Here is a 14,494-nt window from a genome sequence, read left to right as displayed (position 1 = left end):
TTTCATTTAGGAAATTAAGGGTTTTAGTTATATTTATTTTTCTATTATTTCACAATGAATAAATGTAATTTTCAGAATTATAAAGTAGTAAGTGCATAAAACAAATTAAAACAGGTTTTAAAATTAAAAACTGCTAAATCAATAATTTAGAATTTACCACCATAACAAAAAAGGAAATATACTGAATGGTGTGACACTTTGCAGACATATAGGTAAGTTTTTATTCTACTAAAAAAACCCAAACAAACAGAAAAAGTACCTAAGAATTAAATGGCCTGGATTCTAATCCTGGTTCCACCACTGCCCAAACTTGGGCAAGTTACTTCATTTTTCTATGTATGTATCCTTAACATGCATGTACAGATAACATCTGGCCCACTTGACCTCTTGGGTTATTGAGAAACTCGTCTGAAGTATAAAATTAGGCTTTAAAAACCATCAAACATTATACATGTCAAAAACTGTGATTAATAAAGCTATAGATTAACCTGATGAACCCAACAAGAGACAAGTCAGTGGAATCAATGCCTGGAGGACCCCCAATGGATCCAGTTGGAGAAGCAGTGTCCTCAGAATGTTCTACAGGTGACGAAAAATTAAGAGGAAAGAGATGCTTCTTACCATGTGCTGCAGGTGCATTTGGGGGCAGCCAACTAAAAACAACTCTGCTACCTGCCTTCTACTCTCCATCAAGGGTTAACTCCTAGAAGCAGTGTTTCCTCAACATAACCCTGCCACCTGGCCATAGTAAACTGGACAAGGGGTGGGCTAATATGATTTCCTTCTGCAGAAACTTTGAATTGGGAGAAACAGGAAGAGGGATGGAGAGCCAGACAGAAGAATTCTATATAGCTGGAAGTTACATTTGAAGTTAGAGCAATGAGCAGCCATCTTTGGACCAGGAAGCCTGGTTGGTCAAGAAAAAATGTGGCAGAAATGAGAAAACAGACTAATCCTTGGGCTGCCTGTGCCCTCCAGCCTGATTCTGGTTCTTTCTGAGGCCCAATTTTTGGGCTCCATGAGTCACCCTTGAATCCTAGTAAACTTCCCCCCTTTTTAAAGGCTAGCATTAGATGGGTTCTATTGCCAAAGATCCTTAACTAAACATATAATCTAGGCTTGGCTGATTTGGCAGCTTTATGATTAACAGGAATATTAAAGAGGCAGTTAAAAAACAAATTGTCTGGCACCATCTTAACTGGGTCATCAACACATTGTGCAACCCTTACAGGCAGTCATTCCACCAAACAGGAAAACAGGCAAGCAACTGAGTCAGGAGCAATACAATCATTAACCTAAACTGCACCCACATTGGAAAATGAAATTCAAGATGATAAACCTGTCGGACCAGACCACATTTTCTGAGAATTTCTAACTGCTTTTGGGACTCCAACTTAAGAGTTTGCTGGTTCTGGAGAGTCACACGTAAGCAACACCTAGTTTAGGAGTCCTCTGCAAATTATATGTAGAGAACCACGGATGATACCATAACCTCTAAACTAATAAGCAAACAAACCCTGGACCTATCAGTCTCACTGCTCCTGAACCCCACCAATGCAGAAGGAATTTAGAACAAAGCACTCATTTGTTTCCTTCATGCCTGCATTCATCCAGCAAATACTGAGTACTTACTATGTGATAAGCACTTGTTGGGGGCTGAAGACACAGCAGTGAACAAAACCAATAAAGTTCCTGCCTCAAGGAGCTTACATTTTAAGTGGAGGGAGAGACGATATGACATGTTACTGTTATGTGCTGAAAAGAAAAATCAACCAGGGCAGGTGTATAATAGTGATGGATGGATGTTATTCTTCATACACTAGTCAGGCACAGCCCCTGAGATACAGTGACAATTGAACAGACTTCTGAGAAGGGAGGTTGACAGTGGTACTCTCTGGGCCAGGAGCTTTCCATGCAGAGGAAGAGCTAGTCAACACCCTGTGGCGGGAGCCAGCATGCCTGAAGCCACATGAGCTTGGGACAGAGCAGTGAAGGGCGCCTTGTGGGGTTCGGTAAAGACTTTCATAAAAAATGAATTATTAAAATAAAGGAGAGATTTCCACATTTCCTTTGAGAAGGGGTCAATCAGGTTTAAATACAGAAGCAACATGACATGATTTAAAAGATCACTCTGGCTGCTATATTGAGAATAAATTTATAGGGGGACCGGGGAGACGAGTGAGGAGGCTGTTTGGACAAAGTCCCAAGACATATGATGGTGGATTAGATCACAGCAGTGGAGCAGATGGTGAGAAACAGTCAGATTCTGACATTGCCATAGGATTCCCTGGGGCTTAGATGTGGGTTTTCAGAAGGAGTATTAAGACAACTCCCAGGCTCTGGCTTCCAAATTAAGATGCTTGTTCAACTACGGGTCTGGATGGTTAAGAAAGACCAAAATCTGGAGCCAGGAGTTGAGCAGAGCTGACAAGCAGTATGGCTGGAACAGAAGAAACTTAGATATGGGGTTGCAATTGTAAAAGCAAAAATCAATGTCAAGAGTTTTAGTATATTTTGAGGGGCAAGGGCAATAATTCAAACAGAACAAGTGCACTGATAATTTATCAAATACCAGGCATTATACTAAAAAGCTTTGTGTACATACAGCCTTTTTAAATCCTAACCACGACCCCAGAAATTGTCGTTAGCCCTGTTTCACAAGTGAGAAAAATGAAGAGGCTGAATAACCTATACAAGGCTGGTAAGCAGTAGCATGCAGTTTTCAATTTAGTTTGGATCTGATTCTGAGGCATGTTTGCTTGAAGACTATGCAATACTGCAAAGTTCAATGTCTCAGTTGGCAGCTGAAGTCATCTGTAAGGTTCAAGTTAGGTGGGTATGGGAGTGGTAAGCACAGCTGGAAGCAAGGTCCAAGTGTACAGACAAATATGGATCCTAGTTTGTGGTTTAAGATGGACAGGAAGAAGCAGGCTTGGTCCAGAGTCTGACCCAGGATCTGGCGGAGCACCAAGAGCAGGGCAAGGCACTGCCGGGAGGGGCAGTTGTAATGGGAGATAAGTATCCTTAGCTAGGTTTGTAACACTACCACTACCACCAAGGCATTGAAAATAAGCATGCAAACCATTAGAATGTGACTGCTAGACCTTTGCAGTGGAATGGAGCCAGCGCTCCAACATGGGTGATCAAACACCCCTCTTCTGGAGGATACTTGTTACATACCAACAGCTGGAAGAGCTCACATTCTCCCCTTCACCTGGCTTATTATTTAAGGAAACTGCCTCTGGCACTAGGAGGGAAGAGCCTGGTGAGTTTCCACTGCTCTTTTCAAAGGTCTTTAACAATCCTGGGGTTCCAATACTTTTGTCTCTACCAGTCAAGTGATAAGGGTGCACCGAACACATAATTTCATTCTCAATCTGCTTAAAAAACACATGGATGCACCCAGTCCAATGTATCTATTATACAGGGAGGCCTAATCATTGTGACTGTTACAATGGGTTAGAATTCAACATGGCAGTGTCCTGTTCAGTTGTCCCCAGTAGACTATTATTGTTAGGCTCAAGTAAATTGCACCTGCTAGTTAATAAGGAACTGAGACCCACAGAGATGTGACACCCGAGTGAGTCTGTCAGTGAAATTGGATCCAGAATTCAATCTCCCAACTCCCAGTTTGTCCTTTTGCTTTTCTATCCAGATTTTGATGATAGATCTGAATGGTAAGCAATCCTAGTATGAACAAGCGAAGAGTAAAAGTACAATTGACTAGTATTACATGATAGACCCATTGAGGGTAGAGACTACTGGTTTTGATTCAACAGCAAATGGGAACTGAAAAGGCTAAGATTAGGAGGTGAGCAATTCAGTCATTCAAAGACCACTGGGACCAGCCCACTAATTAAACATGCTATAAATACACAGGAAAGCAGCTGACAGAAAACAGTACTATTAAATAAAACAATAATTTTATAAGGAGCAGTACTATGCAGAATCTACATTATCTAACCTAGAAGCAAAAGCGATCCCATGTTGCATTGTATTTTTAAAACACTTCCGATTCATGATACTCTTACTCCTTAGATGTAGGCCTCAGTGTAACTTACATAATTGGCTCAGCCTTTAAGATATAAAGCACTGGCTCCCAAGCCACATTGACTGCAAAAGGAAATAAAAAACAAGACTATCTCATCATTACTGATGTGGCTGCATAAGGATCCCTGAGGTGTAGTCATGACTCTGTCAGTTATTTGGAATTAGGAAGTCCAATTCCTATTGTAGTTAAAGTAAACTAAACACAGCAAGCCTGGTAGGATTAATTGAATGAGAAAGACTTGGTTTCTTGTTTGGGAGGATGTGTATGAATAGGAACTCTCATGCCACTGGCAGGAGTGTAAATCTGTAAAATCCCTTTTTGACCTAAAATGTCCAGCAATGTGACATAAACTCTAAGATACGCATTCTCTGTGACCCAGCAATTCTACTTCTGGATACATACCCTAAAGACACTCATACATGTTCACAAGAATTCTCACTGCAAACGTGTGTAGGAGAGAAATCTGAAAACATCATTTTAAAAATGGATACACTGCAACACAGCAATTAAAAGGAATTAGAGCTACATGTATCACCATAATTAACTTTCAGACATGCTGAGTAAAAAATGCAAATTGCAAAAAAGATGAGAAAAACATGCCATGAGATTTTAAAACATGCAAAATATTACATGTTTACAAAATTATAAAGTATAAAACTATGCATGAGAATAACAAGCAAAAATCAGAAAAGTACCTATTCTGAGGCAGGGAAATGAGACATGGGAGGTTTAAATAGAGCGCTGCAGTTGTATTCTGTTTATCTGATGCAAATCAAAATTAGATGAACTGACAAAGCAAGTGGTATATACATTTTTAAAAACTGTATTCTTTTTCTATACGCTTAAAATCTCATTTAAAAAAAATAACCACCACCCTGACTAGTGTAGCTGTGTTGGCTGGGTGTTGTCCCGCAAAGCAAAAGGTCACTGGTTTGATTCCTGGTCAGGGTAACCGATTAATGTTTCTCTCCCTCTCTTCCCCTCTTTCTAAAAAATAAATAAAATATTTAAAAATAAACAAAAACCTGAAAGGTGGGGTGGGGGGACAATACAGGCTGCAAATTAAGCCTAATATCCAAGCTTCAGAACTAGCTCTAAAAATTGTGATTCTAAGCCCTCAGTTCACAGATGTGTCAAATTTATTGACAAAAGACCATACCAGAAGTCCGAAAGCTGCATGACAGTCGGGCATTCCTCTAAGTCAGAATTAGTCATTTAAAAAGTGAATTATGCCATGGCTGGTGTGGCTCAGTGGATTGAGCGTCGGCCTGCGAACCAAGTGTCACTGGTTCGATTCCCAGTCAGGGCACATAACTGGGTTGCATGTCAGGTCCCCAGTTGGGGGCGCAAGTGAGAGGCAACCACACAGTGATGTTTCTCTCCCTTTCTCCTTTCCCCTCTCTCTAAAAATAAATAAACAAATAAATTTTTTTTAAAAGAATTATGTTTGGACACAGATGTCAGAATAAGAAGTACCCCACAGAAATATTAATCTAACAATACAGTCCATAAAGCCTTTAGAACTCTAGACACCAGTCAAGAAGTCATAGTAGCCCAGACAACCTCAACGCCAAGTATAGGTATATTAAAAAGAAGAAAAACTGTTTCACTTCAACTATGTCAGCCCCTCCCCCAGGCCAGCATAGATCATAAATAGGAGAAAAAGTTCACTTCCCCGCTTCTTCCTCTGGGGGAAAGAGAAGAACAATCGTCCGATGTTCCAGGATTTGGGAGGGCCTCCCAAGACACTAATTTCAGCAGGACCTGACTCAAAGCACTAATATGGATGCCTGGGGGCCACTGAGAAAAGTGCATTCAGTGAGTTGTTGTAGTGCCAGAGAACCTGTAGTTTTCAGACAGACACCAGAAGGAATAAGAAACTACAACCTTCGGTTAAAAGAAACTCAAATCTGTTGGGGGCAGGGGGATTACACACACTAATACAGAGATGACACATCCCCATAAAAGGTTTGAGGTGCCCCAAGCACCTCACTGGGATGACTGGTGAAGACCTTCCCCAGTACAAAGCCAAACTATAAACAGGCAGAGGTGGCTGTTTTCTCAAATGCAAAAATCGCAACAAAAATAAGACACAGGAAGAAACAGGGAAATCAAAGCTCAATCAAAGAAACAAAGTCAATCGCCAGCTGTGGCTGGGTGGGTCAGTTGGTTGGAGCGTCACCCTGTACACCAAAAGGCTGTGGGTTTGATTCCCAGTCAGGGCACATACCTAGGTGGCAGGTTGGATCCCCAGTTGGGGTGCATACGGGAGGCAGCTGATCAACGTTTCTCTCTCACATCAATATCTCTCCCTCTCAAATCAATAAAACATCCTCAGTGAGGATTTGAAAAAATCTCCACAAACTGGCCAAAATTACACCGGTTCAATTCCTGTTGAGAGCACATCCGTAGGGTTGCAGGTTCGATCCCTGGCTGGGGCATGTGCAAGAGGCAGACAATCAATGTTTCTCACACCCATGTGTCTCTCCCTCTCTCTCCCCCTTCCTTCCCCTCTCTCTAAAATCAATAAGCATGTCCTCAGGTGAGAATTAAAAAAAAAACAACAAAAACTAACAAACTGATCTCCAAAACACATTAAAAGAATTGTACATCAGAACCAAGTGGGATTCTTGGAATACAAGGATGATTCAGCATATAAAAATTAATTTGACACATTATCAAAAAGACAAAACCCACGATTGTCTTGATTAATACAGAAAAAGCATTTGACAAAATTCAACACTTTTTCATGATTAAAAAAGCACTCAACAAAATAGGAATAGAAGAAAATTACTTCAACACAATAAAGGTCATATATAAAAATCCACAGCTAACATCATTACCTAATGGTGAAAAACTGAAAGCTTCCCCTCTCAGCTTGCCTGTTTAAGGTAACTTGGGTATATGTTTAAACTCACAACATGTGACAATGATATTCGCCCAGACAATATTTGCTTTTTTAAAGCTTGTGAATCCAGATGAAATCAATGAATAGGTCTGGGGTAGGAAGAAGTCCAGGTGTTACTATTATAAAACTGGCTCTGTACAAAACAAAGATGGGAGACAAACAGAAAAGTGAGGTAAAAGGGAGAATGTTTTTATATTTAGATAGGTAAAAGGGTAAGTTCTTGAGCACAGATGTAAAACAAACACATTTAAATCTGACTGTAGTTCAAAGCTTCCACACATATCTTAAGTTATGAAATATACAATTACGTGCCACTAACATTTCAGTCAACGACAAAACACATGAGACAATGGTACACCACACAGCCTTGGTGTGGTACGCTACACCACCTAGGTGTATGTGATGGAACTCTATGTTTGCACAACAAAATCACCTAATGATGCATTCCTCAGAATGTATCCCTGTGTGTTCAAGCTGCACACAACCATAGAAAGCCTTAATTCCATTTCATTATATGAAGGTTTAGTCAAGAAAAGAATTGCATGGAAACAAAACCACCTTTTTCTTTTAAGCCTTTTAGCCTAATATAATTTAAACTATAGCCACATTCAAAGATACTCTGAAGTAGAACTAGGAAAAGAATCTGCTAGAAATTTTCATTCTAGCAGGTAATTTTAATTACCTAAAGAGTTATACAGGAGCCATATTTGCTGGCCATGTTTTATTTGTCCTTGTTCTTCAAACAGGATAACCAAAGATACAGACAGTATTCAATAAAATAAAATGGATGAAACAAATTCCAAGAGACTGCAATGCCACATGCTACATTTAACCTAATTTTATTCATGCTTGCCTTGGGATGGGAATAGATCATTCAGTAAAAACATACAGTAAAAACAAAATATGTCTTATCATGTACAACTTTTAAACTACAATAATGATGTACCTTAATTACTTCCATGCACACAAGTCTAACATTACAGTTTTTTTTTAAAATAAACACAATTAAGACTTCTAGGAGCATTTTATAATAAAGTAATTCCTAATTTTTCTTTGTAGATAGATCAAGCACCTCCAAAATACAAATTCCTATACACAGTGAGCACTTTACTTAAAATGAATACTTAAGTAAATTAAGTACGTGGACAGCCTCAGAATAAGCTGACATTATATATTCAGCTAAGTAGGCAACAAACCATAGTGCCAAATGGAAAAAGTGTATTTGCAAATAAATTTCAAAAACTAAGTTAACTTTTTATAATTTAATACAGAAAATATACTGATTTGCTAAAATAAATAAGATGTGATGTAGTAACACTTCACTATAAATGCATACCAGAACATTTATAAATGGTGAGTGAATCTTAAGAACAGTTTACTACAATAGACGCTGGCTAAATAGAAGTTCATATTGTGAAGCACTAGGGGTGGTATATGTTTTGCCACATACTTTTGTTACCTTGAGGTAGATAACACATGTGTACCAAATTCGGCATTCATTTTCAGTTGCTGCTGGTATCATGTGTTTTAAGAAATGTGTACAGTATGAAAAACTTGAAAATACTCATGAATGAAAAATGTTTTAGAAAAAAAATAGATATTTTCATGCAATTATGTACAGACTCACTGTGTAAATTTCAAGGCAAGATTTTTGTTTCCTGTAAAACAGATCACTGTTCTATGAGAGAATGTTTTTTACTTGTCTTAGTGCATTTCTTTTGTCTCCTGCATTGCATTATTTTGCTCTATTCTTTATTTTTTGTGTGCAAACGACATGCCAGTTAAAATGAAAACCATCTCACATGTAGAAAAAAAGTCTGGATTTTAAAAACCAAGAACTAATAAAATCCTTTCTAAATGACACCATCTGATTCAAGTAAAAAAAAAAAATGACTTAAACACTAGTAATATAAAAGACAAACACATTTCATGAAGAATACAAAGAGAAATGTCTGCTGAGTGTTTTAGTTCAGATGTTTCAGAATGCTGCTGTATGTTTTATGAGCAATCTGAGGGGAAGATTTCATAGCAGAAGGTGTTAACGTGGCCTGTATTGACTTAAGTGGTGACCCAACTGGACTGTGAAACTGTGGGATGCCTATGGATTCAAGCTGCTTGTTAAAGAGGAACTCACCGCTGTTATTCAGAAATCCTTCCTCATTTCCTCTCTCCCCATGCCTCCCATCTTCTACAGGCTCAGTTTCTAGCATTTCAGTATCTTCTTTCCTACTAAAGAACTTGTCCAAGTAACTGGTGTAAGTGTTTTCCTTCTCAATTTGCTCATCCTTCCTTACCTCACAACAAAACTGATTTATGAGAAAACAGTCATCCGCACTACCCACAAACTGGCTATCCCAAGAAGACTGGTACAAAGCTTCTAACTGAGCCAAATTTGCCATTCCCTTTTCCTGTTTTTCTTGGCTTACTGACTTTGATATCAAACTTTTCAATTCTAGTTGGGACACTGAGCTATTCAAGTCATTTAATTTATCAACAACATCAGTAGGCTCATGTTGTGAACTAAGCTGAATAGTTCCTGCAATAAAAGAATCAAAGTCAAATCCCTGGTTCTTTTCCCTTTCTTTTTCAGCCAGTTGCTGTGATGCCTCCTCTAGAGCTATCTGGGCTTTAACCAATCCATTCCTTTCACATTTTGACTTGCCTTTCTTATCAGATTTTTCTTTGCTTTGTTCTTTCCAATTGGAAAGATCTATAATAAGCTTGGGTTCATAGTAATGGTTAACTTCACTCTCTCTCCAAACTAAGTTCTCTAAATATGATGATGACCTCATTTTGTAGTTACAAGTATGGCTACACTCCAGATCACAATATTTGTTTTCGTGATGATCTGGGTACTGCCAACAAGGCTCAGTAGAGTAACTGGTATCAAAAGCAGGATCCTCCAAATACTTTTCACGATCTCCATCCAAATATTTTCGAGGATCAACCTGTACTTCTTCTTCATCAGTGACATCAGACAAAGCTCTTGGGTCACGCTGAACTTCCTCAATATCAAAGTTGTTATGTATAGGCCAATCATGTTCTGAAAACTGACAATCATGATACCTGAAAAAAACGAAAACAAAAACAAAAAAACAGTGTATTAATGTTAGTCCAAGTGTCTAATTTCATTTCCAAATTCACTGTCTTTTATGTGAAAGCATTGTGACAGGTCTATGAGGGGATAATAGGAGTCTTAAGTCATTAAGCCATCCCTCCTTCCAGGAACTTAAAATCTTAATAAATAGGTAAGACTTGTAACCATACAGAACAACATGAGGCAATATTTTGTAATTACCAATGAAGTGTGCAATAATAAAACTCTGAATCCTCCGTTCTTAAATAAGACCAAGTATCATTTCAAACTTATTTCCTCTTTTCTCTGTTCTATTTTTTCATCCACCTCAAACACAACTGCAGATAAACAACTGAATGGCTCGCATGTCTACAGCTTAATTTCAACACAATTTCACAGAGACAAAACACTTTATAGCCACAAAATGCAGATCTGCAATCTCAATCAGGTCTCTTACAGATTTTCACTCTACTGGTTATAGGCAGACTAGAAAGAGGAAGACTTCCTGGAACTCATCACTTAACAAACTGGAAAAAAAAAAAGCCAAAAACCTCTCCATGTATATGTTACTGCATGCAGTATCCTCTCCTGATACATCACAGTAAGGTAACCACACCATGCCCAAGTAGACAGATGGAGACACAGACACGAAAATGGCTGGGGGACGGGAAGGAGGAAACAAAAGAAAGTATAAGATGACTTAACTAAGTATGATAGAAAATGGAGAGCCCTGATCAGGCAGCTCAGTTGGTTAGAGTGCTGTCCCCCATACACCAAGGTTGCAGATTTGATTCCCTAGTCAGGGCACATTCAAGAATGAACCAATGAATGCATAAATTAAGTGGAACAACAAAAACTGATGTTTGTCTCTCTTCCTTTCTCTCAAAATCAATAATTTTTTTTAAAAAGTGGAGATTGGAAAACGTTTGGGTATGTATGGAAAGAACTGTATGTACAGAGTGAAATGTTCATGTGGAAGGAAAAAGAAGGTGGTTGGCAGATGTGTGTCAACATATTCACAAATACCTCCACATTTTAGGAGGAAAAAAATGCAATGGGTAAACAAACTAACTTCAACATTAACTACTTTAATTGTTAATTGGCAATCATTTATCTTTTAAATACAGAAATATATAAAATCCTGAAGTTCTTAAGATTGTCATTAGTGATTTCCAAACCTGGCTGAATATCAAAATCACCCGAAGATTTAAATAATGTTGATTCATTATTATATGCTACCACCCCACTTTGAAGAATTATATCCAAACTTCCCTAGAAAGTTTGATATCCTAAGAAAATGAGGAATTCCTTAACTAAAATGTTTAATATTATCCATGTTGATGTTTTATGTTGTTCAGACTAAAAAAGTTCCTTATACTGTTAAACATCCCAAAATTGTTTGTCATTAGAAAAAATTTAAATATAAATATATCATGATAATTTATATTTGACATAATAATCTGTATGTAAAAATTTGAGACAATTATGGAGATACTTTATTGCATAAGGTTGAATCTTCTCAACTAACACCTTAAAAAAAATTGTAACATTCACAAAAGCAATAGTTGAAAAAGGTTTAGACTTTCAACCTTCAACCCCCACATTTAAAGAACCATATAATTTTATTAACTAAACATGCCTTAATGGTTTTGAAAATGTTTTCAAAGTAGCATTTAGCTTATCCTATTATGCATATCCTAACTAGTAACTATTAAATATTTAAATTCCATAATGGCTATTCAAAGATAAGTTTAGCAGAAACCCAGAGATGTTTACTAATTTTTTACAGAATTCTACATGTGTTATATATAATTTTAAAATAAAACTCACTGTATTGTGGTTTATTAAAAAATGCAATAAATATTTTTCTAATTTAGGATCAAGTTACCTTTCCCAGTTATAAATGTGGCTATGAGTTTCATCCATAAGCAATATATCATCAACTTCATCTTCAATATGAAAAGGATGACTAGAAATTGGCTCATCCATTGGATAAGAATATATGCTCATGTAAGGATGGGAAAGCGCTTCTTCTGCCGTCAATCGATCCATGGGGCTAAATGTCAAAATTTGTTCCAGGAAATCCAGTGCTGCAAAAGAAAGGGATAAGATCCTTAACGATACTGAAGGTCCACCAAACTATAAAGGAAACAAAAGCTCTGCACAATTAAAAGGTAAGTTAATGTAAGTTTTATCAGAGGAATAAAACTAGTTCACCTGATTTACAAATTAAAAAGAACAGGCATTTATTCAATAAACATAACAAAAATTTGAAATGTACCCCAATCTCATTTTTACGGCCAGTTATTAAAGAAAAGGAATATATTAATTTGAACCATAAATCAGTTTTGTTGTGAGGTAAGGATGAAGAAATTGGCCAAATAACAGCAATTTCATGTGGCTAACCCTAATACAAAGGTTCTAATCTCAGCTCTGCAACTCACTAATTTCACTGAATTACTAGGTTACTTAAATTTGCTAAACTTCAGTTTCTTCATAAGATGGATATAGACATCTTATGAGGTACAAATATTTTTAAACATAGTGTCTAGTGCTTAATAAGACTTTCCCTTGTCCTTCCCTAACCTTACTATCTGTTATACTTATTTGTTGATCTCTGCTCACACCAATCTCACGCCAACATATCACACAACACACCTGATCAATTTAGGGCCCTGGTAGAACTACCATACACACAATGCTTCCCAAGAACCCAGGCTGATATCTTCTTAAGCTCCTTACCCAGCCTGAACCACCCAGCCTGAACCACACCATCCATCACCAGCCTACAGGCTGCCGTTACACCACCACCACCACACATTCATAAGCCATACGACTTACACCAATCTTCAACTTTGAATCCTTTCCACCATCTACTTTGTCTGCTCCCTATATAGTACTGATGAAAGCTAGACAGAAAATCACATATACCTGGCTCACTACAAATTTGTACTGTACAATTTCAATTTGGCCTTTGCTATTGTGCTCAGCAATGTTCCAAACCATCCCTTTATGTTCTCAATCTTCTCTATCATTCTCAACAGGTAAGCCCATTTCACATTTATCTCAATTCCTATGTCTTCACTGTGGTCTGTAACACATCCTCTTATCCTTACCTTCTGTCTCAAAGGAAAAGATAGCCCTTCTCTTTAAAAACTAAGCTGTAGTCTGGAAAGGACCCTATTCACATTATCTCATTCAACCCTAAATCAGTCAAATAAAGACTAAAGAGGCCCTGGCTGGGTAGCTCAGCTGGGTAGAGCATCATCCCAATACTCCACAGTTGCAGGTTTGATCCCCAGTCAGGGCACGTACAAGAATCAACCAATGAATGCATATGTAAGTGGAACAACAAACCAATGTCTCCCTCTCTATCTCTTTCTCTCTCTAAAAATCAATTTAAAAAAAAAAAGACTTAAGAGGAAAAACCTAAGGCTCATTGGTACTCATGCTTCTCAGTGACCCAGGGCTGAGATTCCTTCCTGTGCTCCGCCCTCTGACCCTTGTACCCTCTGTTATATTACCCTAACCTAAGGGTCATTTCACAATATATCCAGCTGTTCTTGGTTCTCCTGGGGGGGAGGGGCAGTCTTACTTAGTCCAGGGCCCCATGTCACAAGACAAGAGACTCTAAAACACAGAGTTACCATTCTCAGAAGAAAGGAAGAGATACCGTCAACTACACAAGAGGAATATATTGTAAAATCCCTGGCATTTGGGAACTGTAGGCAGCAAGTAAAAAGAAATCAGAAAGAAACTAGTCAGGCTGAGCTCCCAAATGTATGCATATATAGCACATTTCCATCACTGTAGATAGTTCTATGGAATAGCACTGCTTTCGAGGAAATGGGTCTATCTGCAACAATGGTGTTGAAATGTGCCAAGATACAGAAATATATGCAAAACTACAGACAAAGGAGGATGAGAGGTAAGTATGGAGAAAAAATGAAAAAGGGTATTCATGTAAAGACATTAACCAGAGAAGGGTTCCTAGTCATCTTAATGTGTCAATTCATTTGAAGCATATCTATGCAGTAAACTTTTAATCTCAGAAACTTTAAACACTATGCATTACACTTGTATGTGAGCACAGCTCTGCCGCTTGTGAATACGAAGGATCTTTGCCCAGCGGTTAACTTAATGAATCCATTATCAAAGAGTCATTCAACACATCATGAATAAATCCTAGCCAGGAGCCAAATATTCAGTTTGCTTTATAGCTGACTGAGACATAGTCCCCACCCTAATGGGGGCAGGAAAAGAGATGCAAATTTAGCTGGATTACAAATGCGTCAATGGCGATGTCCCATATTTCCACCTTGTCTCTTCTTATTAGACAGAGCGACAGGACCCATGACTTACTCCAGAGCCTAGACACCTTATCCCTAAGCAGTCAGTGTCCTTCAACCTGGCTGCGCACAGCCATACCTGCAGAGGGTTTTAAAAACACAGATAGCCA

The 14,494-nt window shown here is 38.1% G+C and overlaps 1 protein-coding gene across 3 annotated transcripts in view; it reads right to left on the bottom strand.

Moving 5' to 3' along the window:
• Positions 1 to 7,665: 7,665 nt before the first annotated feature.
• The window catches only part of MAPK6 (mitogen-activated protein kinase 6), a 30,739-nt gene continuing 23,910 nt past the window's right edge, over positions 7,666 to 14,494 (bottom strand). For all 3 annotated transcript variants that reach the window (XM_090270610.1, XM_090270608.1, XM_090270609.1), the window contains exons 5-6: positions 11,924 to 12,125; positions 7,666 to 10,025 (exon numbers count right to left, since the gene is read on the bottom strand). In XM_090270610.1, the coding sequence (XP_090126736.1) occupies positions 8,924 to 10,025; positions 11,924 to 12,125 (1,304 nt within the window). In that variant the 3' untranslated portion in view covers positions 7,666 to 8,923. The remainder of the gene's footprint in view (positions 10,026 to 11,923; positions 12,126 to 14,494) is intronic.

This window comes from Furipterus horrens, unplaced genomic scaffold, assembly GCF_987537825.1.
Source record: "Furipterus horrens unplaced genomic scaffold, mFurHor1.1.pri manual_scaffold_3, whole genome shotgun sequence".
In the NCBI taxonomy this organism is placed as follows: Eukaryota; Metazoa; Chordata; class Mammalia; order Chiroptera; family Furipteridae; genus Furipterus; species Furipterus horrens.
The sequence above is the reverse complement of the archived record's forward strand: the minus strand, read 5'-3'. Positions and strand labels throughout refer to the sequence as shown.